We start from the raw sequence: 26,864 nt of genomic DNA on the forward strand, positions 1-26,864 counted from the left end.
GCAAGGGAATATGAAGAATTCCCTCATGGACCCCCTAAAAAGCCAGAATAAAAGGGTAATACTGCTACCAACAGCTTCTATACAGGCATCGGGACATGCCAACCTATAAAAGTGTGACAGGTGACAGATGCAGTTACCAAGTAGACAATGAAACATAAAAATAAAGCCAATGTCTTCACTAGTTATTAAAATAATTTTATTAATATACAAAATGGAAGATGTTGCCTTTATTAAGATGTTCAAAACACTGCAGCCCTTTTAGTGCATTTATTGTATGGCTTAAAGTACTTAAAATAAATCCCCCAAAACGCCAAGAGTCTCTAAGCCTTATTGTGCTGGCATGCCTGTTAGTTATACTTTCTGTAATCATCTAACACGACAATGACTTTAGAAGACAGATTGGATTAGGAACATGCAATTTCCCTAGTACTGTCACCAGAAATAATACACATAAAACACTGGATCGATTTTAAAAAAATATTAAACATGAACATAGTGTTAAAAGACAAACCATCCCTGAGGTATTTCTGTGGTCACTGCTGGTGGTGTGCTCCAGAGCAGTCCAGGAGCCCATTGCATGAAAATGACATATGGTATACTTATTATTGCATTATTCACATACAGTGAACTGGCAGGCATGTTCTATTGTTCTTCGTGGCTTAAAATGAATTGATGAAGTTTAGATAGGCATTCAGGAAACCAGTGGGATCCTCCAGTTGAGGGTAGTGACTGATGTGATCATCCAGCACAGTAAACGTTGACTGGGGAATAAGTTTCCTGTATGAAAAAGAAAAGCTTTTTGGCTTTATAATCTTTATAACCCGAACTTTCCACAAATACCAGCCTCATGTCTATATGTGTTTGCTGCCATAGCAGCCATTAGATCAGAATGAAGGCCACGAGCATTATGGTCTCATTGCGGGTTCGTATCCATAAAGATCCAAACTTCAGGATGAATAGAGGAAAGCGCCACTGATCTGGCAGCGTCCCTGCTGACAAGTACACTTTAATAAGTGGCAGGATGATGCAGATAGGGCATTTGTCATGCTAAGATAGGTTACAAATCTACAAAGTGCGTAGGCTGTAATATTAAAGAAGTTTTCTAGAAGAAAAGAATTGACAGTCCATCCACAGAATAGGCTATCAATACCTGTTCATTTCAGTGCCTGCACTAAAGGGATAACAAAGCCAGAAGCAGTTAGCTCTGTTCCCTGTGTAGCTGTGGAACCCTGGTGTACTGCAGCCTAAACTCCTATTGAAGTGAATAGAAGCCAAGGCTGCCCTACACCAGTGACAAAGCCAACTGCTTCTGGTTCTGTTCTCACAGCAGTGCAGCAACAAACAGTGATTTTCAGGAAGAACGGGTGACGACAACCTTAACATTGAACTATCCCATGGATAGGCCATCAATACTATTCTTTTTGGATAAACTCTGTAAAGTGGTGCCATATTGATATGTCATAAGTTGTGGTTGGTACAGGTCCAGCTGCTGAGACCCCGCACGAATCACTAGAAAAAAGGGACAGAAACAGTTGGCCAAATGTTTATGGCTTTATGTATCTCTCATATTTTCAATCGTGTCTGTACTTTACATGCATAGCCTTCATTCTACAATCAGTCTTAGCATCCGGACCCTCACCAATCACAACTTTCATTTCAGAACAGATCTCTCTCTCTCTGCTCTCTACTATCCCTCTCCTCTTACAAACAACCATACATTCTTTCTCTCCCAAACACATTTATCATACAGTTTTGACTTGTGTTTTACAGGTATAAATAGAAGCTGTATATCATGTGATTTATAACTAAAATGTATGTTAGACTTGCCTGTATTGATCCAAGAATTCAGGATGGGGATTGACTGGATCCAGTGGTCCATAAATTAAATGTACTATGGGTAGAGAACATACTATGTAATGTTAATAGTTTTGTCTTTTTTTCTCTGATGTCACATTTAAGAAATATCAATATATAAACATTGTAAGATGAAGTTAAAATCTGTAGAGCTACTTATGATAACACTTCTCTACTGTCATGGCCGGCTATATTTTCAGCTGCCATCTAGTAGAGGACAGTAAGGGAGCATTCACATGGTCGCAAATTTGTAGTGACAGAGCTGCAGTGATTCAGAGTTTCCCCTCTGCCGGCATGATATTGACACTTCATGCCAGGCGGGGAACACATACATTCATTTCCTTCTTCATCCGTAACGTCCGCAAATTTGCGGACATGTGAATGCCCCCTAAGAATCTCTAGAGAAACCCATTTTAGGTATAAAATATTTGGGCAACTACAGAATTATATAAGATTTATGTTACGTTTTTTTGCCTGGAGCTCAAATGCTGCATGAAGGTCGGGTGTAGATCCCATAATATGTACCCTGAAATATGCCCATATTACGGCTGTCTGAAAGATGCAAAGGGGTTGGCCACTTTATAGTAAAATAGTTCAGTGTACAATATTAGTAACAGTACTCACTGCAGTTACTGACAGCAGCTCCCTGTGTACCTTAGAGCTAAAATCAGACTCCCCTCATCCAGGCTGTGCTGTCCTGCTCTGTGGTGAGTCTGTCCATAAGATGTAGAGAAGACTCGGTAAAACTGGATTCGCCACGGCGCTGGACTCCTCAAGGAGCTTGATAAAGGCGGCAGCACGCCACCAAAACACGTTGCTCAATTAAACCAGCTACTCACAATAATAATCCTTTCTGGCTTCGGATAATTACATTTCTTGAGTCCAGTGCCGTGGCTAATCCAGTTTTACCGAGTCTTCTCTACATGTTTATGCGGCCGATGGCATTGTGACGGGAGCCACTGACCGCAACTTGACAGCCTGGCTGCGGACTCTCCACTATTAAAGTCTATCTAGTGTTGTGCCTACAGCTTGCACAACACCATAAGGTTAGTTGTTTTTCAACCCTAATTCCTACATCCCTTTTTTATATACAATACTGCACCATAAGCGCCCCTCTCTCTTTTCCTCTTTTTTCCGTTTATACTCTGTCCATAAGATGGCCGACATGGAGGATCATGTGATCCTTACTCCAAATCCAACAAGTAGTAAGGAACATATTAGGGGGTTGTCTGGGGAGCGTAAGGAGGCTGAAGCCTTCTGCTCCCCCAGCTTACTTACTGTGATTCCACATCACAGATGTAAGCCTTCCGAGATGTGAAGGGGCAGGTGTATATACCGATCAGCATGTGTGGGTAAAACCACGCTTACGAGTAATGTCCAATAACTATTGGATGTCGCTTGCAAGTGTGGTTTTAACCACACATGCTGTTTGGGATATACACCCACCAACACCATGTCACGGAAGGCTTAGAGTACATTCTTGACATGGAATCACAGTACGTAAGCCATTGAGCAGAAAGCTTCAGCCGTCAACCCCTATAATGGGTAAATAACAAACAAACTAAAATACTACAGCTAATCAGATATCTATGTAAATATAGCAATAGGGTTATGTTCACACACAGTATTTTGGGACCTTTTTTAAGCCGTGAAAAGAATTGACAAAAAAATAAATAAAAAATTTGCAGTATTTATTTTTTTTTTTTGCTTTTGGTAGTTTATTGCAGCTGGTTAAATCTCAAAATATGGCACAAATTAATGTGCAGGCTATAGTACCTTTTTTTATTTTGCTGAAAAGACGTAAAATATTTTTCTGCTTAGATAATAGGAGTGATCAAAAAATACAGTACTGGTATGAGTCATATGTATTCATAAAGGAAGCTCTCTGCCTTCAAAATGATCTAGTGATGAATTGGGAACACCATGAATATAAAATTCCTCTATTTATTCCCTTTGGCTCCTACTCCGAAGTTTTCCAGAGGTTGGAATGTGTTTAGACCGATAGTCTGCTAATTCATTATTATGCACACTGTTGCTTTCAAGCATTTTGTCTTGTTTTTTTATTATTTACACTGGGGACACTCAAGATTTAAAGCACAGAGAGTTTGTGAGATCCTTACACAGATGGACACTAATTTCTCCCAAGGGAATAGGGAGATCGTCTTTGATGGACACTCAACCACACCAATGAGAGGACTGTTTTGAAGTGATGGACATTGTGAAACACCAATAAGCTGGGTTCACACACTGTATACTTCAGGCAGTATTTGGTCCTCAAGTCAGGTCCTCATAGCAACCAAAACCAGGAGTGGATTGAAAACACAGAAAGGCTCTGTTCACACAATGTTGAAATTGAGTGGATGGCCGCCATATAACAGTAAATAACTGCCATTATTTCAATATAACAGCCGTTGTTTTAAAATAACAGCAAAAATTTGCCATTAAATGACGGCCATCTACTCAATTACAACATTATGTGAACATAGCCTTTCTGTGTTTTCAATCCACTCCTGGTTTTGGTTGCTATACAGCCTCACAAATACAGCCTCAAATATACATAGTGTGAACCCAGCTATAAGGTGTATTTGTAAATTGAACACTTGTGTATAAAAATGTTGTATTTGCACTTAGTCACTGAGCTTGAAAAAGACCGCGTGAGACAGTCGAAACGTCGCTTTACTTTGCTGTTCTGCACTGTTATGGAGTAAATTGCACGTTACTTTGAAAAATTGGGAGTACTGTTGGAATTCGTTTGAATATTTGCACTGATCAGTGGTTGGGATCCTCTGGCTGGCACCGATCTATATTTTCAGCTCCGAGCTGTGCTGCCTAGTATCCTTGTTACTGCCTTCAAAGTGAGAGACAGACAGCTGTTTTTTGCATAGACATCAGACAGCCATCATTCATTGGTAAGGAGGGAGGGGGGATTAGAGTGCTCAGCTCATTAAATTACTTATATGAGTCCTATATATTACTAGCACACTCCTATTAGCCAAGCAGAGTAATATTTTTGTGTCATTTGAGATAACAAGAATGCTATGCCTCTAGTATATTGTCCTTACATACGGCAGCATAATCAGATGGCAGATCTGTTCTAGCACAAATCTACTATACCTGCTTTATAATTAGAGGAATTTCCTTATTGGTTATCTATTCTCAATCTTCTGCTTCAGGTCCTGTCATATCCCACAATACATTGCAGTTTTGTACTGGAAACAGGTTATCAGATTTCTGAAGATGCACAAGCCTGGAGAGACAGAAATGGCTGCACATGGTACCCATGGTTGATACGAAAACTTGTTCAGCTACATTAAAAAACCAACATCAGAAGTTAGTATATAATTTGATCAAACTATATTGCCTCATGTACCATGTGCAGGTCTCTGATACACATGAGTCCCTAACCAAACAACACTGTGCCAGTCAGCAAACGCCAACCCTGCAAAGCGTGCGCAAGCAGGCAAGGGAGGCCACGGAATGGCCCTGCAACCCCAATGTTACAGGTCCAAAACCGTAGCCAACCCCCCCCCCCCCCCAAACCGTAGGTGCGATGTGCAGCCATTTCTGTCTCTCCAGATTTCTGAAGATGTATCATTGAAACTTTTAATAGCATAATGGCTTTTAGGGTTTGTACTCACAAGGAACCGATGTATTGGCCAATGCACCCACCCAGCGTTCTCTGTACTTTCTGCGCTGGTTTATATACTGTAAAATACTAAGAACCAAATTAAGGTTATAAAATACTATTGTGCAACCGTTTAGTAAAGGATAAGGAAAACTATGACTATGTTATGTTAAAACTAGATGGGTGTGTTTAAATCATAGTATCAAAAGGAATGTGGTAGATGAGGTAAACTTTGTGCAAAGTAGTGTCTTTATTTACAGTGTTTCTCAAATATATATACATTATTTAGTGCAATACTGCACCAATAGTATCATACAGCATTCAGTCCAAATACACTGGTGGTAGTAACACTTGCCACAGAGGAGAACATCTGGTCCCTTTGTCAATAGCTAGAGACGGGGAACATCAGAATCACAGTAACCCATCTGCTTTACCTTTTTTGCATGATATGAGAGCCTTGGAATAGGGACACTGCATGAGGTTCTGCTGAATTCACTAAGGGACCAGATGTTTTCAACTGTGGCTAGTGTAACTACCAACAGTGTATTCGGACTGAATGCTGTATGATACTATTGGTACAGTAGTGCACTAGATGGTTTATATGTTGCAGTGAAAAGATAGATCAAATCCTGGGAAATTAAATTTGATAAAGTCCCGGGAAATAAAAATGGCCAAGCCGTTCCACCATTTCCCTGAAAAAAGTCAGGAATTTGATCAAATCCTTTACCCCTTTCAAGGAAATGATGGAATGGAATTCTATCATTTCCCCCCAGCAACATACAAATTTCTTACTGCCTATCGGGAGGTCCACTGCAGCAGGCAAAAGGTCCTAGATAAGGGGGGAAAGAGGGAGAGGCAGACGGGTGGAAAGGGAGCAGAACAGCGGCATTTCCCACTTGCAACATATAAGTTCCTTACTGCCTGTCAGAACGCCCTGTGCAGAAGGTCCTGGATAGGGAGCAGAGAGGCAGAGGCAGATGGGCGGACAGGGAGCAGAGTTGCAGCATTTCCCCCCCTGCAACATACAAGTACCTTACTGCTTGTCGGGAGGTCTGGTGCAGAAGGTCCTGGACGGGAAGCAGAGAGGTGGAGGCGGAGGCAGACAGGTGGACATAGAGCAGAGCGGCGGCTTACACACACGATTGTGAGTGGCACTGGAAGGCAGAAGGCACGCACCAGACCTCCCGACAGGCAGTAAGGAACTTTTATATCGCTGGGGGGAAATGATACAATTCCATTCCATTATTCTCCTAAAAAAAGGGGTCAGGAACTTGATCAAATCCCTGACTTTCTTCAGGGAAATGATTGAACAGCTTGGCCATTTCATCATTTCCCAGGATTTGATCAAATCCCTGATTCTATCATTTCACTGCTATATATATATATAATATGTGTGTGTGTGTGTGTGTGTGTGTTAGAAACACTGTAAACAAGGACAAACACTACTTTGCATGAAGTTTCCATCTACCACATTCCTTTTAATACTATGGATTCTATGAAAACTAATGACTTACAAACCGATATTTTGTGAATAAGTAAGTTTAAATCATGCTTCCTTACTTCTAAAAAAATTTCTCCAGAGAGAGATCATGGCGGATACACTAACTGCAAAATTGATACACCCCACCAACTTAATATACAGTCCAGATCCCAAACACTTTCAACTCTGAGATGTCAACACCCTAAAGAGTGAAACTGGCCATTGGGCAACTCAACCTTTGATTTGATTATACTTTTCCAGAAGTCATTCCAGAGGAGTAAGCAATACGGATTAATTTTGTGCATATTTCGCCTTGTGTGACCGGCTTTGGTAAGGTGGTGATAAAAGAGATGTGTTGTCCTATGCCAACCCAGTGCAAGTTAGATTATACTTTACCTGTCTACTACTAGATTGCCATCATTAGTCCTGAGAGCAGTCCACATATCCCAGTATTCTGTTTCTGATGGCTGTGTAAAAGGACCAAACACTTCACTGATTCTGCCAATACAAAATCAATAAATTGTGTTCAGACAGATATATGTTCTGATTATTATAATTCCTTTAAAAAATGTAAATATAATTGTTTCTATAGAAACAGTTACATGTTTGCCATTTTTAACCCAGGATTGTATTACCTGATAAAAAAATGTACTATGCAGAGTGTAAAGGCCCTATTCCACGGAACGATTATAGACCGTATTCGGCCGATATCGGCCGCTACGGACAGTAATCGTCCCCTGGAATAGAGTGCAACGATCAGCCGACATCGTTCATGTCGGCTGATCGTTGCAGTCGCTTGTTTTTCAAACCACCATAACAAGAGAATGCAGTAGTACAAGTAGTATAAGAAGCATGAGAAAAGCAACTAGAAAGGGAGATGTGGAGTAACTGCAGCATTCATTCCACTCTCAGCCCTTAAATACATGTTTGTATTATATAAATCTATAAATGGTAATAATAATATTACTCACCCTTTGCTAAAGAAGTAAAAATTCATCAGCCTAGTAAGTACCGGTGAAAAAATTCCACCATCTTTCAGCAGCTGTTGGTAGGCAAAGAAGTGATTTGCTATAATGCAAGTCTGTGTAAGCTCAACGTTACTGTAGAAGTATTGTGATCTTTTGATGCCCTTCCAAAATTATTTTAAGATCTAAGTCTGACTACTGAAGTAAAACATAGTATGAGGCATAATCAAAGTATAATTAACCAACCTTCTGAATTAATCTGGGATAGTGAGTCTCTGGGAAGATTCCTGCAAATAAATTAAATATAACAGTTACCTTCCTGTCCTCTTGCCATGTTATGAAATACCTGCATACATATGTAAGAAAGAGACCCTATATATTAGTTACTAGAAGATAGTAGACAGGGAATCCATCAGCTCTATTTCCTGCTAAGAGTGGCAGATACTGCTGGTTAGCTGTTAGGGCATAATAGCAAACTGTACTTTTCTGGAGCTGATGGTGGCTGCCAAACTTTACTTTTTCTTTTATTTTTATTACTTAGATAAGTATCATTACTGTGGAGTTAAACTGCTTAAGTGTCATGGCCTGTCACATCCCCTCATTCCTCCTCATCCCAGACCCTCCTTGAGTGGTGTACAGAACCCTGAATGTCAGTCAAGAAGGTGCTGAGAGGTGAGGACAAGTAGCGAGACATGCCAAGCTGTGACACTTGACACTTATCTAAGAAATAAGGTGATTTTATAAGTATAATTAACACAATCAGCTCCACTTAGCAGCAGATAGAGCCGATCACAATGTCATGTTGCAAAAAGCTCCATAGTCTTGCTGCTCTTACAGTAGAGAATCCCTGTCTGTAATAATGGTTAAACCTTCTTTCCTCTAGACGTAGGTCAGGTTACAAGTTATAAAAAGATCACTAGAAAAATCACTATACTGTTTCTTCATATTTTGTACATTGTGATCTGCTCGACGCCTGAGACATCTTTTTTCTAATAATAATATTTATTTGTAGAGCGCCAACAGATTCTGCAGCACTTTTTTTTATACACACAGTACAGAGGTTACATTTACATGTCGCTGGAGCTTACAGACTACAACTGGGGGTGACACTAAACTAAATAGCCCCAAGCTTGATAACCTGTCCTGGTACTGTACCCACTCATTCCCTTAATGACCTTGGTCACCCTCCTTTGCACCCGCTCCAGTTCAGCTATGTCCTTCTTATATACCGGTGCCCAAAACTGTGATTTTTATAGAGGGAAAACTATGAGCATCTATATATCTTTTTTGATGCATCCCATGAATTTATTAGCCTTGGCAAGCACTGTCTGGCACTGATCACTGAAGTTAAGTTTACTGTCCACCAATGCACCCAAGTGCACCAAGTCAGGGATTTGGTAGTAGTTTGCCCAGTGTTTTTGTACATAATTGTACATTTTGGCCCAGATGTACTAACCTTCATGCTGTACTTTCCTGTACAGTGCTTCAATGTAGGTTCTGACTGTGAGTGAAGCAGGAGCAGCTCTCTGCTACACTGGTGCAGCAACCATCTCCCTCAACCCCCACCCCACAACTGGTGAACGCTGGCCACAGTGCCCTCTACAGCCTAAACAGTCAGGTGTCAAATCCTTTTATATTTGCCTACATATCTAAAAGCCTTTGCAAGTCATGCAGTCATCCAACCACTAAGTGCCAGTATTTTAGTTACAAACTGACCCAGGACACGCTAAGGCATATATAAATATATATAGCGGAGATATGTACATTATTGACATAAGAGCCACCAATGTCCACCTAACAATGTTGCTCAGTCGTCTAGCAGGACTGGCCTAGGAGTATCAAATCTAATCTCTGCAAACACTATTTTACCTCCATTGGAGAGACACAAGCTTCCGATGTTAATATGTCCTTGCCTTTTATGTTCATACCTAAGGAAAAAAATGTAAGCAAGTTGTAATATCTAGATACAAACAAGAAAGAAAGATCTGTGGGCACTAATATGTACTTTGTAACCCAATATTAAATCTAATCTAACAAAATTCTAGAAAAGGATCTAAAACACTGAACAGAAAAATATGACAAGGACTAACAAGTAATGTTTTCCATTTTAAAATATATTGCTATTGTTTTGGAGCAATACATGTCCCAAAACCTGTAACCAAGTGCTGCCAGACTGTCTCAGCCAGCACAAGATGCAGCCTACCATTAGATACACTGTTCCAGAGTTAGTCCCGGACTCTCCTTTACTAGGCCACTGCTGTGACAGCATAGCACCAGCACTTGGTTACTAAGTAGTAATTTGAGGGCATTCAGAGCATCAAAACTTTAGCTAAAGGCTGAATATTTGTCACCTAAACAAACAAACAAAAAAGAATCGGATCCACCTGCAGAAGACATAAGACATTTACATACAAATATGGAGGAAACAGTACTGACCTATAGAGCAATTCCTGGGCAACAGTATCTCCATAATCGTGGGAAAGTAAGTTCACTTTTTGATCTATCAAGCCAAGGTGACTGATCATAGCTTCTACAATACGGGCCTGCTCAAAGACGGAATAGCGGTGGAATCTCTGCAAAATTTATTTTATTTTTGAAACTGTGGCACAGAGCATCATCAGGAAAAAAAAATCATAATAAATGTAGGATCATAGTGGAGAAAAGGCGTCCGTCTGTTCAGGGCCGTATTAATAGCTGCTGCTGCCCTAGGCACTAAACCTAAAGACGCCCCAGCTTCACTCACCAATTAGCATCATGGAGCATGGTTTCGGCCACATGCATTTCTCTACATGTAGAAACATTGTCTGAATCACATTTTTCATGGTTTTTTACTGCTTAAAACATAAACAAATTTCACCACAGGATTGGTAGATTGGTAGGTAATAGCTCTAGGCATCACATTTAACATCGCCACACCAGACCTGACCAATATCACCATACCAGCTGCGGGGGGGCTGCTCAGGTGATCGCTGATCATCCGGGCAGCCCATAGGATATAGCGGCGATCTGCTGCCGCCACTCATTTTACATGGAGCGACGACAGTGGATTGTTGCTATATAAGTCATTTGTCTTTCAACATGTTGAAAGACAAATGACTTCAACGATCAGCCGACATGAACGATGTCGGATGATAGTTGCCTCCTATTCCAGGGGACGATTATCGTCCGTAATGGCCGATATCGGCCGAATACGGCCAATAATCGTTCCGTGGAATAGGGCCTTTATGTAAGCCAAAATAAAGTTGTCCACACTTCACATTCAACAGGCAGATACTGTCTGAGTACTACACAGCTAACAGATAAACTGCTGTACTTACTGGCTTGTCACTAAAACCAAAGCCTATAAAGTCCAGAGCAATCACTCTTTGGAATCTTTGTGTTAGCCCTTCCCAGACCTACAAAAAGAATACAATATAATACAAACACTGCGAAATACATAAAAGAGATTTATGAAAACACAAGGGCCAGCAACAAACTGGAAAAAGCAGCCCTGTAATCTTGCTTATTGTGGGTTCACATCTGCATTTGAATCTGCTCCTCTATTATGTTTTTCTGTTGCATTTGCGGAGAAATGTAAATAGACTGATCAGTCCCAGTTTACTTCAATAGGTTTTTATTCAGATCAGTTTGCATTGCTTGTGCTCCGTTTTCATCCAGTCAGTTTTTTTGAACGGACAAAAAAAAAGTTTGTGATTGCATAAATTTTCTATCTGTCCCAAGAAAACAAACCATAAACAGAGAGTACGCATCCACTTTCTTTTTAACCCCTTAAGGACAGAGCCTGAAATGGCCTTAATGACAGAGACAAATTTTATGAATATGACCAGTGTCACTTTAGTCATTAATAGCTTCGGGATGCTTTTACCTATCCGGCTGATTCTGAGATTGTTTTCTCGTGACATATTGTACTTTACATTTCTGGTAAATTGGAGTCGATACTCATAACAAATCTTTATGAAAAAAACCCAAATAAGGTGAAAAAATGTGAAAAAATGCATTTTTCCAACTTTGAAACTTCTTTGCGTATACAGAAAGTGGTTATACCACATAAATTATATATTAAATAGCATTAGCAACATGTCTACTTTATGTTGGCGGCATTTATTAAACTATCTTTCATTTTTTTTAGACGATAGGAAGCTTAAAACATTAGCAGCAAATTTCCAAATTTTCAGTAAAATTTCAAAATCAGATATTTTTAGGGACCTGTTCAGGTTTAAAGTGTATTTGAGGGGCCTGTATGTTAGAAAGCCCCACAAAGCACCCCATTTCAGAAACTGCACCCCCCAAACTCTGCAAAAGCATATCCAGAAAGTGTTTAAACCCTTTAGGGGAGTCACAGAAATAAAAGCCAAGTGTGTAAGGAATTTGAAAATTTTAATTTTCTGTACAGAGATTTTATTGTAATCCAATATTTTTCATAATTATAAACCTATTACCAGAGAAATGCACCCCAATAATTATTGCCCCGTTTCTGCAGTTTATAGAAATACCCCATATGTGGCCCTATTGCGCTATTTGACGCAACCACAAGCCTCAGATATAAGGGAGCGCCTAGTGAATTTCAACGCCTCCGTTATATTTGGTCATTTTTGACTGTACCACTTCAGGTTGGCAGAGGCTCTGGGGTGTCAAAACCTAAAAAACACCCCTAAAGGGACACCATTTAGAAAACTACACCCCTCAAGGAATGTAACAAGGGGTGCGGTGAGCATCTGGACCCCACAGGTGCTTCACAGATTTTCCGAACAATATGGCGTGAAAAAAGAAAAATTTATTTTTTACACTAAAACGTTGTTCTAGCCTTCAATTTTTCATTTTCTTAAAGGGATAAGAGGCAAAAAAAAGACAAAAAATGTGTAGCGCAGTTTCTCCCGAGTACAGAAATACCCCACATGTGGCGATAGAGTGCCAAGGGGGCGCAGGACGAGCCTCCAAAGGGAAGGAGCGCCAATTGGCTTTTGGAAGCTGAATTTCACTGAAAAGGATTTCAAGGGCCATGTCGCATTTACAGAGCCCTCGTGCTGCCAAAACACTGGAAACCCCCCACAAGTGATTCCATTCTGGAAACTACACCCCTCAAGGAATCTAACAAGGGGTGCAGTGAGCATATGGACCCCACTGGTGACGGGCACAAATGTGGAACAATGTGACGTAAAAGGGAAAAATTTCATTTTTTCACTTTCATGGCACAAATGTGCCCGTCATCAAGGGGTCCATATCCTCACTGCACCCCTTGTTAGATTCCTTGAGGGGTGCAGTTTCCAGAATGGGGTCACTTGTGGGGGGTTTCCAGTGTTTTGGCAGCAGGAGGGCTCTGTAAATGTGACATGGCGTTCATCATCCATTCTAGCCAAATCCAACCTCCAAAATCCAAATGGCGCTCCTTCCCTTCGGAGGCTTGCCCTGTGCCCACATGGCGCTTTATGTCCACATGTGGGGTATTTACGGACTCGGGGGAAATTGCTCTACACATATTGTGTGTTTTTTTCTCTTTTAACCCCTTGTGAAAATGATAAATTCAAGGCTAAACCAACATTATAGTGTAAAAAATGTAATATTTCATTTTCACGCCACATTGTTCCACATTTGTGCCCGTCACCAGTGGGGTCAATATGCTCACTACACCCCTTGTTACATTCCCTGAGGGGTGTAGTTTCCATAATGGGGTCACTTGTGGGGGGTTTCAACTGTCTTGGCAACACAGAGGCCTTTTGAATGCAACATGGCCCCTCAAAATCCATTCCATCCAAATCCAGCCTTCAAAAACGAAATGGTGCTCGTTCCCTTCGGAGGCTTGCCCTGCACCCGCATGGCGCTTTATGTCCACATGTGGGGTATTTACGGACTCGGGGGAAATTGCGCTACACATTTAGTTTTTTTTCTCCTCTTTTAACCCCTTGTGAAAATGATATATTCAAGGCTAAACCAACATTATAGTGTAAAAAATGTAATACTTCATTTTCACGCCACATTGTTCCACATTTGTGTCCGTCACCCGTGGGGTCCATATGCTCACTACACCCCTTGTTACATTCCTTGAGGGGTGCAGTTTCCATAATGGGGTCACTTGTGGGGGGTTTCAACTGTCTTGGCAACACAGGGGCCTTTTGAATGCAACATGGCCCCTCGAAATCCATTCCATCCAAATCCAGCCTTCAAAAACCAAATGGCGCTTCTTCCCTTCGGAGGCTTACCCTGCACCCGCATGGCGCTTTATGTCCACATGTGGGGTATTTCCAAACTCAGGGGAAATTGCTCTACACATTAAATGTTTTTTTTATCTTTTAACCCCTTGTGAAAATGAAAAAAACATGACAAGATTAATGATTTAGAGTAAAAATTTTACAAAAATTACACTAAATGTTGGTCTAGCCTTGATTTTTTTCCATTTCCACAAGGGGTTAAAAAAGAAAATGAACACAAAACGTGTAGGGTAATTTCCCCTGAGTACGAAAATACCCCACATGTGGACATAATGTGCCATATGGGCACAGGGCAAGTCACCAAAGGGACAGAGCGCCATTTAGAGGCTGGAATGGAGGATGGAGGCCATGTCGCAATTACAAAGCTCCTGTGCTTCTAGGACAGTAGAAACCCCCGACAAGTGACCCCATTCTGGAAACTACACCCCATAAGGAATCCAACAAGGGGTGCAGTGAGCATATGGACCCCACTGGTGACGGGCACTTACGTAGAACATGTGCCGAGAAAATAAAAAATACAATTTTTTTCATTTTCACGTCCCAAATGTGGCCGTCACCAGGGGGCCATATCCCCGCTGCCCCCCTTCTTAGATTCCTTATGGGGTGTAGTTTCCAGAATGGGGTCACTTGTGGGGGGTTTCTACTGTCCTGGCCGCACAGAGGCTTTGTAATTGCATCATGGCATCCTCTAATGGGAATGGCGGCCATACCTATTTAGCTGGGGAAAAGGGACAATTCTAATTTATTTTGGGGGTATTAGGCCAATTATTGGTTTATAAGGTTGGAAATGACAGGTGTCCATCAAATTCAACCTGTGTTGATCCAGAGGAAGGCAAAAAAAAACCCTCGTAAGGCAGACGACAGTAGCCTCATCACAGGGGAAAAATTCCTTCCCGACTCCATAATGGCGATCAGAATAATCCCTGGATCAACGTGACCCCTGAAATAGGAATAAGGGACAGAATTTAGATAATGTAGAACCCCAGTGACGTGTGGTGCGCCTTGGAGCGATCCAGTATGCAGAGGCCGGGGGGATCAGGACAGGTGTCACACTGGAAATGGTGTCCTTCCTGATCCCCCTGTTACACCACACTCTGCACTTCTTCTGGGGTCTCCTGTTCTCCAGTGTGGGGGACGTCACCTGGAAAATGTTGCCCTGGTGCGATACGGGGTCCTTCATATCCAGAAGTGCTGGGTCCGCTCCATGGCTGCTAAATATTAGGGCGCTATTACTACTTCTGATATGTTTGGATCGTGCCGCAAGCTACAGGGCAGCGAGAGACCAGAGGAGGGGGAGCTGGTATAAAAGTTATCCCCGTACAGATGGTGACCTTTATCCAGCAGTGGGAAGATCAGTTCCCGGACGATCTTCCCACTAACTCCGAGGATGGGGGGGCATCTGGGGGCTGGATTCGGGTGTCCCTTCCTACATACACTCTAAGGGTACGTGCACACTGCGGAATCGCGACAGATAACCCTTCGTGCATTCCACAGCTGGCACCCACCGGCGGACTGATGCAGGCGCGCGTCTCCACACGTGTCATAGACTCCATTCTATGCACGGGCGGATTCCGCTCTCCGTCCAACGTGTTCATTCTTTGGATGGACGATGGAATCCGCCCGTGCATAGAATGGATTCTATGACACGGGTGGAGACACATGCCTGCATCAGTCCGCCGGCGGGTGCCAGCTGTGGAATGCACGAAGGGTTATCCTTCGCCATTCCGCAGTGTGCACGTACCCGAAATCTGTAAGTGTACCCTAAGGTACGCTCACAGAGTTTGTACAATTTCACTCCATACCGTCATCTCTTATTGGGACGGTACTGGCGGAAAAGATGTGTCTGGGGGGCAGCGTACGCTACGCTACCCCCAGATACGTCACTGGAGGATGAGGATGATGAGGATGAATGGAGGAACGAAGGACCCCCCATTCATCCTCACTGGCTGTTTCGGTGTCAGAGGTAATAATAACGTATCCCTCTGACGCCGAAAACACCCAGGGGGCCATCTTTATATGGGGACTAGTATATGGGGTATGTAGTGGTGTAGTGTCAAACTTTATTCAATGTAGTGTGGTGTAATGTAGTGTTTTTTACGTGTTTTTTTTACAGTAAGTATAAAAAAAAAACCTACGCCAACAAAGGAGTTGCTGATAAATGCCGCACTTATGTGCGGCACTTATAAGCAGACCGTGGCAGTAGAATATAGAAAAAAAACACCCTACGCCAAAAAGGAGGAGTTGCTGATTAGCAGCGCACTTTCGTGCGATGCTGATCAACACTCAGCGGCGATAGGGTGCGGAAAATAGAAAAAAAAAAATTTGAAAAAAAAAAAAAAAAATTCTGAACATCCCTGTAGCTGCTGATAAGTGTATTACACATATCAGCCGCTAGAGGGCAGCAGAGCGCAAAATACGGAAAGAGCCGACGCTGGAGCCGAAAATAGCCGAGAGAAGCCGAACGTGACATCACGGAAGAAGCCGAAGACCCGAACGAAGACGAGGATGCCGCGAACCCGGAAGACGCCGATCAGGAGCCCGGGACAGGTGAGTAATGTACAAATACCTGCTCTGGACCCCTCGGCTGCCTAGCTGAGGGGTCCAGGGCAGGTATTTACTATATTGTGGGACTCTGATCGCCGTGCCACCGGCCCGATCGCCGTGAATGGCCGGCCGGTACCGGCCGGCCGTTCACGGCGATCGGGCCGGTGGCACGGCGATCACCATTACTTTTTACAGTAATGGCGGTCGGTGCCGTCCTCGGACAGCACCGACCGCCATTTTTTTTCCGGGTCATCGGGTCGCCGATGACCCGGAAAGGTTCCGATCGCCGCTATTGGCTGATCTGAATTGATCAGCCTATAGCGGCGATCGTAAGCACGGGGGGTGTTAACCACCCCCCGTGCCGTGAAGCTAAGATGGCCTGCTATGATTTATAGCAGGCCATCTTCCCCGACCGCTGTGTGTGAACACGCAGCGATCGGGGAAACATCGGGCGTAAATTTACGCCCTGATGCGCCAAGTACCAGGGCGCGAGGGCGTAAGTTTACGCCCGATGTCGTTAAGGGGTTAATTAAAGTCAATGTTGACGGATGTAAACGCTTTACCCTTACATCTGTTTATTTCTGTTTTTCTGTTGCCTAAAGATGTGAGGCAGATGTGAGCCTAGCTTTAGGGCCCTATTCCACCGGACAATTATCGTTCACATAATTGTTAACGATTAACAATCTCAGACGACCGCTATTGCAAAAGACCTAAAAAACGTTCACTCATTTCCATGGAACGATAATCGTTACTTATGATCATATTTGCGATCGTTTTTTCTTCGCTATTGCGTTCGTATCTACTGGGAACGACCGAACGACGTCTTATTCAATGTGAATGATTTGCGAACGTTTTGCGAACGAGCAACGATAAAAATAGGTCCAGGTCTTATAAAGCGATCAACGATTTCTCGTTCGGTCGTTAATCGTTAACTGCATTTCAACTGAACGATTATCGTTTAAATTCGAACGATTTAACGATAATCTGAACGATAATCGTTCGGTGGAATAGGGCCCTTAGTCTGGTGCATGAACTGTTCTGATAACATCCAGGGGTAGAATGCAAACTCTCAGAGGTGGTTTTATAGCTCACATTTGTACACAACTAGTCAATTTTAGTAAGGAAATTATGAATTATGATTTCTCCATGCACAAAAATGTCTATATTGTGTACTACTTAACTTCATACAAGACACTTATGAACTTAAAGCGACTCTGTGCCCACAATCTGACCCCCCCAAACCACTTGTACCTTCGGATAGCTGCTTTTAATCCAAGATCTGTCCTGGGGTCCGTTCGGCAGGTGAAGCAGTTATTGTCCTAAAAAAATACTTTTAGGGTGCCTTCACACCTACCAACTCTGCAGCAGATTTTCTGCTGCGGATCCGCAGCGGATTTGACTAAATGAATGAACACAGCATTAAATCCGCACTGTAAAATCCGCTGCGGATACGGTGTGTGTGAAAGCACCCTTAAACTTAAAGCCTGTGCCAAACGGGAGTATCTGTGCCCTAACTTTGCGCCACCCCTCCGTCCCTCCTCCCCACCCTCTTCATCATAAAAAAATGCCACTGAAACATTTTTTCCATGCTGAACATTGCACAGGTCCTTAACGATCCAGCCCATGTGCCGGGCTGCCACAGGTGGGGAATAGTAGGCAATCTGCCTGGAGCATTCCTAGTGATGAGGAGGGTGGGAAGGAGGGACAGAGAGGTTGTGCAAAGTTAGGGCACAGATACTCCCGTTTGGCACAAGGCTTCAAGTTTAAAAGTATTTTTTTAGGACAATAACTGCATCACCTGCCGAACGGACCCCAGGACAGATCTTGGATTAAAAGCAGCTATATGAAGGTACAAGTGGTTTGGGGGGGTCAGATTGTGGGTACAGAGTCACTTTAAGAGATATTCAATTAACAGACAATACCTTATACCAGTCATAGCTTGATGTTGGAAAACCATGTAAAATAATCACCACATCTGAGCTTCCTACAGCTCCCCAAGATTCTAAAAAGAAAAAAATATAGATAGATAGATAGATAGATAGATAGATAGATAGATAGATAGATAGATAGATAGATAGATAGATTAGATAGATAGATAGAGCGAGCATTGGTTGGAGTAACAATGTAATGCGTACAAATCTTTATTAATAGTCTGTTATGTGTAAACACTCTCTCCTAGTAAGTAGGTAAGGAAGGTTAGTGATATATGGCAATGCTTCAACTAAATCATGTGACCAAAATATTTCTGTGACTTGTCAGCGACAGACATTTGCAATTTGGAAAAAAGCTAAATCACAGAGAAGTCGCAAGCAGGTCACAGTTGCATACGACTTGCATTGATGTCAGTGGTGACATGTGGCGAAAAAAGGAATTAAAAATTTATTTTTTGCAACTGTTGCAATGCAGTAGCAATATGTTGCATGTCACTAAGATAAAGTGCACATTGCAGTGCAAGGCTATGTTCACACTATGTAAGCTACCTAGTAATCACGGATGTTGTTACAACGGCTGTGATTACTAAGTAGCTTGTGTAGTGCTGCCTTCTATGGAATCCCGGCCAGAGTGTATACACTGCGGCCAGGATCCCTAGCGGCGCCGCAAGAAACCGACATGTCAGTTTTCTGCGGCCCCTATTCCATGGATAGCAGCCACAGGAAACCCTGTCAGTTCTCAAAATGGAGCGTGCGGCTCCGGCTGCACGCTCCATTGTGTGCAGCACAGAGTTTAGTGGCGGTGAAGATCATCCAGCCGATACTGCAGTACCGACCAGGATTTTCTTCTCAGACAACGGCCACTCCATGACCCGTCCGGGTCACGGAATGGCCGGTGTCTTACCACGTGTGAACATAGCCGAACACTGCAATCTTTATGTCATCTGACCAAAGTAGCCATGAAGGCCTAGCCTATCTGTGGGCAAAACAATATACAATCAAGGGGATATAATGATTGTGTATATAGGTTTATAGCAATAATTTGGTCATATGAACAATTACTCATCATGTGATAAAGCCTGGTCATGTGACCCAGTGACATCATTTCCGGTTCTCCGGCGTTACTGATTGCGTTATGTGATACACATGATGGGTATGTGTTTGATTGGTTGTATGGGGTTTATAAGATCTGAGCTCAGTACTTGGGACATCACCCTCGATAAAGCAACAAGCGAAACGTGCGTCGGGTGTACGGTGAGGTGGATACATGAACTAAGGACACGTATGGGTAATGTTTTATCATAGGAGGATGGTATTTATTTATCTTTGTATACTCACTGTGAGTTATATTTATACTTATTTATTGTATGTAATCCCAGCCCAGTGCCCAGTACATGTATAGGTTCATCATTTTGTATTTTGCTCTGTGACGGTATATTTTATAACCAAGAACCTTGTTAATCCACCGCTTTTATGGGGATTTGTATCAGCTCTAGCCCCCTTGTGATGTATCTGTTTTTAAACAATTTCACTTTCTGATATGCAAACAATAAAGTAAATTTATATATACTGGTCTTGCATCCGTGATAGATTCTTTTTCGGTTTTGTGTTGGTTAGTGTTGGGTGCGCATGGACCGCACTACTTGAGCCTTGTATAGGAGTACTAATATACAATGTTGGTCAAATGTCCACAAAATGGTCCTATACCCTGTTGCTATACAGTCTGGTAAAATATGAGTTATTATAAAATGCTTTTAAAGGGCACCTCTTAAGAGCCACCATTGTGCAATTATCGGTGCCTTGATTATTGAACCTAAGTGTACCTGTCGTTTCAAGAAACTTTTGACATGTCACAGAGACGTGCAGAAATGGAGAGTTCAACAGCATCCACATCCACAGATGCTGTTGAACTCTCCGTTTCTGCATACTACTACTACAGGTAGTGGACACTACCTGCATCTCAGCTTGCATCCCATCTGTATACACCAAGGTATCTGTGGTGCTGCTGAACTCTCCATTTCTTTGTTATGTCAAAGAGACATGTCAAAAGTTTTGATCAGTCCACATCACGAGTGTTCAGACCCGCACCAATCGGGAGAACGAGTGCTGCAGCACGCCCTCTCCCGGCTCTGTGTAAGACAAAAGAGTTGGGCTCCAAAGAGTTCCATTACAAGCATGGCTCTTTTTTCTAACAAAGAGCCAGGAGAGGACATGGTGCAGAGTGTCTGCTCTGGCTCGTTCTCACGATTGGTACAGGTCTGAACACTCAGACCCGGACTGATAAACCTTTTAACATGTGAATGTACAACTATTACAAAACAAGACTTCTATTCAACCTGATTAAAGCTGCCAAGCAGATTCTAGTGACACCATCTGTTCCTCTGACATTTTCTCTGTTATGTAAGTATGTAAATGTGCTAATCTGGTGCACTTGGGACTGAGCCAGTGCCCCCAGTGCACCAATATCCCTGCCACTGCCAGACTTGATTCTGAAAAAGGTGCGTCACTAAGGGGCAGGGATACAAGTGCACTTGGGGCGCTGGGTCAGTCTCCAGTGCACCAAATTAGCACATTTACATAATTACATAACTAAGAAGATCTCAAAAAACAGGTGGCGCTCAGAGGAACAGACAGTGCCTTTAGAATCTGCTTCGTTTGTTATACCTAGTGGCACATTTGTTTCCCAAAGCCAAGGACATGGTAGAATTCCTTTCTTGGTTTTCCTAATCCCTGTACACTGGAATCTGATCCCATCTTTGGCTCTAAACATACATCTCATGCACAGTGCCTTACAATAAATAATTAGGTAGGGAAAATAGTAAATATAAGAATTTAATTAGAATTAGAATTAATATAAATAGATCTAATACCTCTATAAAAGATCCGTTGTTCTTGGTACGTGAAAAATGCACCAGTGGACCTCCATGTAAAGAGGGCTGGGGAGAGGTTAGGTGGAGGAATGTGCAGGTACACAGCAAGCAGAGGAACTGTTATCAGCCCCACCTGAATCCACCATTCCTTCATCCTGCAACACATACAGAAATACATTACTTATACTGGAAGTAATACAGACATGTACTAGCAGCTACAAAAATGGCTCCAATCCTTGCCTCAAAGACAGGAAAGGATACTTACTGTACGTGCATATGTGTATATGATACAGTCCAGCATCAAATTGAACAGTCTTCCCAGCTAACAATGCAGTATACACATGGCAACTACATAAATGGATTTACAGTAAAGAGGAGATAGTGTCATTCACAACCATTGGACATCTATAGCTCCAGAAGGTAAGAACCCCCATAGATGCTAAAGATTATTACTTTATTTTAGCAATGGAAGGTATGCGAAAACCGTCTGCTTTGGGCAAAGATGTGGTGTGTGCCAAATAGGAATGATGGATGGGCAGGGGGCTCGGCAAAGCTCAGAGCTGGCGTAGATTTCTGAGGCTGGGTAAAGCAGGATCATATTCTCCGTATTTGTTTAGAGATGTGCACCTTTCAATAAATCCATTGCAGGACATAAGGGCAGGGATTAAGAGATACACCATATTGTTCATACGCGGTTTACTAGAAAAAAAGTATAACACAATTTCCACATATTACAAATATATTGAAGCTACTTATGAATATTTCTCTTGTATATGTGTGGATGTATTCACATCCCTTTTGTATTGTAAATAATACAGGGTTTGTATACTAAATAATAAAGGCGCACCTTACCTTTGCTTACATTTTATGCATAAAGTGTCTAGTACTGCAAATACAATTAAACATGTTGCATGTTAGTGTATATGTTAAATGTATATGTTATATGTTAAAATAAAAGTCGGTGATCAGGCATAGCCAGCTTTATGCCATATACTTGCATGTTTTCTTCTCAACTGTGTATAGGCCACAACTGCAATGTCAGCAGAGCCTTGCTGAATGCTGACTATTTCAGTCCTAGTAAAAGATCTGAAGCTCAAAGAATTTGTTTTCTACTGAAAATATGGGAATACAGATTGCACCTTTAAATGGTTGTAAGCAGCTTTATTGCCACAGACATTTAATCTTCTTAATGTTTCTGCTTGCTCAGGACACAGAGCAGAAATCTTCTACACAACCATCTCAAAATATAACATAACTAGCTATATACATTGGGGAACAAAAGAACACACTTAGAAATACACTTTAATGGTGCGTTCACACCTACAGGATCTGCAGCTGATTTTCTGCAGCAGATTTCATTTAAATAATTGAACACAGCATCAAATCTGCTGCAGATCTGCTGCAGATCCTGTAGGTGTGAACGCACCCTTAAGAACATTCAGATCACAAAAGCTATTAGAGGTTTCTACTATACTGAAATGAAAAACCTTGGATAGGACGTGACCATGTCTATCTATACAAGACTCTTGGAAAGAGTAATAAAAGTTTAAGGCATAAAAAACACAAAAAAAACCTTTATTACCAAGGATACCTGTCTTTGTATACAGAGCACTGACTGCATTTTTAAGGGGCCAATTCCCCATGGTTCCACCACTCACCAGGTCCTCGGTCATCTCAACCGGTGGTCCCAACCTAATAGAGGGTGTAAAAGTGCAGCCATTTCCTCTGTGTCAAGACAGGACAAGGAAGTTGTGGTCAGCAGGGATCCAGCGAACAGATATAAATACTTATGCCTTCCTACTGGATCCACTCCTGGCTTTGGATCAAAAAACTGCATACAAAACTGCAGTCTGCACTGTAAAACAAACCTAAATCAGGATTCCAACAATACTTTTTTCAGCAATTTTTTGCAACTAAATAAACAACTGCTCACCGCAATGGCAAGATACAGACCCACTACAGACAAGATGATGGATCTTGCATGCCCAGAGCATAGGCGTATTACATGCCATGGAGAGGCCATAGTACAGTGTGGGTCGCCCCGAGCATGAGGCCACCTTATTGTGGTGGGGTGGTTTACACTGTTTGCAAATGGTAACCAAGAGCCTCATTATTTTTGTGGGAGGTATTTTTAGCAGTTGGGGGGGCTGCCTTTAACTATTTTCATGTCTGTAGTGGGTCTGTATCTTGCCATTGCAGTGAGCTGTGTTTTTGTGTTTACAACTTCAGCCATAGCAACGTGCTCCTTCCTAGTGTGAATGGTGTTCAAGGAGAGCTGACCAAACTTGTCTTTTTTTCTGTGTTGTAAATAAACAACTCTTTTTCAGGATTAAAAAAAAAAAACATCTCAAACTTACAGCCATTTCTACAGCCTTTTCCCCCCATTTGAGCCATTGTATAAGCCTTTTTTTCCCCAAAAGGTTTCTGATGTTTTTGGGCTACAGCAAAAGCTACAGCCCAAAAACAGCTCCTTGGAAATTAGACACTTCCCAAAATACATGCCAAAAAGAAGTCCCTGGCTATTTATTTTACATCTGTAACAAATACAGATAAAGCACAAAGAATTCAGCCCCAATGATGTATCATGTAATATCTGATGGAGCATGTCACAGGAAATAAATGGCATAGAGAGAACGAGGTGTACCAGAGTCAAAAGTCTAAGGACCTCCTTTTATTTCAGAAAGGAAAGGAGAAATGACATATCTGAAAACCTCAGCAAGTATTTGGTGAGGGGCCTCTCTTTAAGGCTATGTCTGGAACATGGCCACTATCTTGAAAGCCCCCATATGGGCTCAAGGGCAAGTCTTTCCAATGGGAAGGTGGTCATGTAGCATAACACAGAGGACCAGAAATCGATTGCCACAATCAGAGTTGCATAATCTGCTGTTTGATGTGTTTAATGTGTTGTCCATGGTGCTGAACACAGAGCTGAAGCTGATCAGAAAGCAAATTTCTGTGTTCATAACTTTTGAACCACAGGAGATATTGCAGATATTCTCTGATATGCTACAAGACCATCTTCTTATTGAAAAAAATGTGCCCTTGCACATGTTCCGGATATAGCCTAAAAGATAGGCCCCCTAACCCATTACTTTCTGGGGTATTCAGATACGTCATTTTCCCTTTCATCATAGCCACGCTGCACATAACAGGGCAGTAAAACCAACAGCATTCATAAAGCAAGCATTATCTATAGATTTGCTGCATGTTTTCTGCTTTTTTTCATATGTCATGACAGGTACACTCAAAAAAAAGTGTGACTTTTTGAGATGTTTATCCTGTCCTCACCACTTACAAAAACTAAAGCTTCACAGAAAAGTGGGTGGGGACTCCAAGGCCCAACAGGTTATATATACTATATACCGGAAAACGACAAACTATAGTGTAAATTTATCTAGCATACATTATGCAGGGCCAGATATATTTAAAGACGCTCATCTTTTAAATGAACTGTCTGAACGCAAAGACAGCAGGATTTTACTGCAGATGGAAATTTACAAACCCTCTTGTCTCTTTGCCATAGTGTGTGTGATGTGTGTCATGTTATACTAGAAAGAATACAGCACCTCCTGCAAGGCATATAGCAGCTGATAAGTACTGGAAGTCTTTAGTCTTTTTTTTTTATAAGTTTTTTTAAAAAAATCTAAAACTTTCTGGCATCAGTTGGTTAAAAAATCTCCAGAGTTTTCCTTTAAGGCGTGGAAAAATGTTGTGAAAGCTACATATACAGGAGAGTTACCTACTGCAATAATCCACAGGTCAGAGTACATATGCACTATAGATAGGACCCTGATGGCCACATGCTCAAAGTAGTAGGACATCACTCTGCCAGGAGAAACTTCTCAAACCTGCAGTATATTGTGAAGTGTGTGTGAGGGGGGAGCACTAGGGGTTGGCACTACTATGGGGGCACTAGGGACATCTATTGTTATGAAGGGACCTTATAGTAGATGTTCTAGTTAAGGGGCTCTGAAGTAGATATCACTATGGGGCACTGGGGACATCATTTGTATAAAGAGACCTTACTATGGGGGCACTGGGGACATCTGCTGTGAATAGACCATCCAGTCGGTGTTACAGTTATGAGGGCACTGTGGTCATTGTTATTAATGGACCATAGGTGTGATAGTTATGAGTGCAATGGGGACATCTGTTATGAATAGATCATACAGTAGATGCTCTAGTTATGGGGGCCATGGGGACATCTGTTGTTATGAACAGACCATACAATAGGTGCTTAGATTGGTATGAGGGTACTGTGGTCATTGTTATTAATGGACCATACCTGTGATAGTTATGAGTGCACTGGGGTTATTGTTATTAATGGACGATAGGTGTGATAGTTATGAGGGCACTGGGGTTATTAATGGACGATAGGTGTAATAGTTATGGGGGCACTGGGGTTATTGTTATTAATGGACGATAGATGTGACAGTTATGGGGCACTGGGGTTATTGTTATTAATGGACGATAGGTGTGATAGTTATGGGGGCACTGGGGTTATTGTTATTAATGGACGATAGGTGTGATAGTTATGGGGGCACTGGGGTTATTGTTATTAATGGACGATAGGTGTGATAGTTATGGGGGCACTGGGGTTATTGTTATTAATGGACGATAGGTGTGATATATATGGGGGCACTGGGGTTATTGTTATTAATGGATCATACCTGTGATAGTTATGGGGGCACTGGGATCTCTGGGGATCTCAATGTTAGCTCTTGCTATGAGGGTTCCCTAGCTGTTACCATTGTGGGGGCACACATCTGCCCCATAGCTGTGGGGGTACAGGGGCGGGCACACACCATTTCGGAGGATGAGACCTATGGAAGAAAAAGTTGCCCTCTGCTCCCACAACTCCCTACAGCCCGGCAGCTCCATAGTCCGCGACTCCGCCCCATAGAACATATACAGGTATCTGGCAGCTGACAGCTACATTCCCTCACACAGCAGTCTGTGCTGCAGCGCCTCTCCCCTGCCAGTGGTCACACCACACTGGCACTGCCCGCAGAGGGAATAGAGGGCTCCGGGTCAGCAGCTGCGCCCTCTGCAGGTGACATAAAGACACCGTGCGCCCCTCACTCCGCACACGTCCTTGTCCTGGCTGCTCACCTCTAGCTGCTGTATGCTGCGCTGCGGACGGCGGCTGTCCTCCTCACCTGGGCTCAACTTCCCATCCTGTTGCCTGCACCTCCTCGTGCGCGGCCACGAGGAGACAGGTCTGGTCCGCGCGTCAGTGACAGCAGAGGGCGGAAACGTGCGACAAGGCGGCCATCTTTAGTCCTGGCAGGTGTCACTTACTGCCCCTACGTTACTGGGGAAGAAGACGGGGACAGCTCATATCGGGTGGAACCGTTTTTCAGTAATACAGTGATCCTGCCAGGTGGAT

General features: G+C 42.5%; 1 protein-coding gene across 2 annotated transcripts; it reads right to left on the reverse strand.

The window, feature by feature from the left end:
• Window positions 1–178: 178 nt before the first annotated feature.
• On the reverse strand, window positions 179–26,694 carry MEST (mesoderm specific transcript). 2 transcript variants are annotated; one of them, XM_069956238.1, is made up of 12 exons: window positions 26,588–26,694; window positions 21,476–21,630; window positions 18,597–18,676; window positions 11,242–11,319; window positions 10,361–10,497; window positions 9,794–9,852; window positions 8,171–8,211; window positions 7,931–8,001; window positions 7,356–7,457; window positions 5,493–5,569; window positions 1,828–1,891; window positions 179–777 (listed from the first exon to the last, which is right to left on the reverse strand). In XM_069956238.1, the coding sequence occupies exons 2-12, from the start codon at window positions 21,627–21,629 to the stop codon at window positions 660–662; spliced, it is 981 nt and encodes a 326-aa protein (XP_069812339.1). In that variant the 5' UTR covers window position 21,630; window positions 26,588–26,694; the 3' UTR covers window positions 179–659. The 2 variants fall into 2 exon arrangements, with proteins under 2 accessions (XP_069812339.1, XP_069812332.1); XM_069956231.1 differs by having other exon boundaries at window positions 1,828–1,909.
• Between the last annotated feature and the right edge of the window lie 170 nt (window positions 26,695–26,864).

Source organism: Dendropsophus ebraccatus, chromosome 1 (assembly GCF_027789765.1).
Source record: "Dendropsophus ebraccatus isolate aDenEbr1 chromosome 1, aDenEbr1.pat, whole genome shotgun sequence".
In the NCBI taxonomy this organism is placed as follows: Eukaryota; Metazoa; Chordata; class Amphibia; order Anura; family Hylidae; genus Dendropsophus; species Dendropsophus ebraccatus.

What these genes read in the sequence shown, in the direction of transcription:
- MEST (XM_069956231.1), bottom strand. Translation starts at nt 21,629, where the DNA reads ATGAAGGAATGGTGGATTCAGGTGGGGCTGATAACAGTTCCTCTGCTT. An exon ending in GCCCAGGAATTGCTCTATAG is followed by an intron (nt 9,853 to 10,360) that starts GTCAGTACTGTT and finishes TTTTTTCCTTAG; the next exon opens with GTATGAACATAAAAGGCAAG. An exon ending in GAATTCTTGGATCAATACAG is followed by an intron (nt 778 to 1,827) that starts GCAAGTCTAACA and finishes TTTTTCATACAG; the next exon opens with GAAACTTATTCCCCAGTCAA.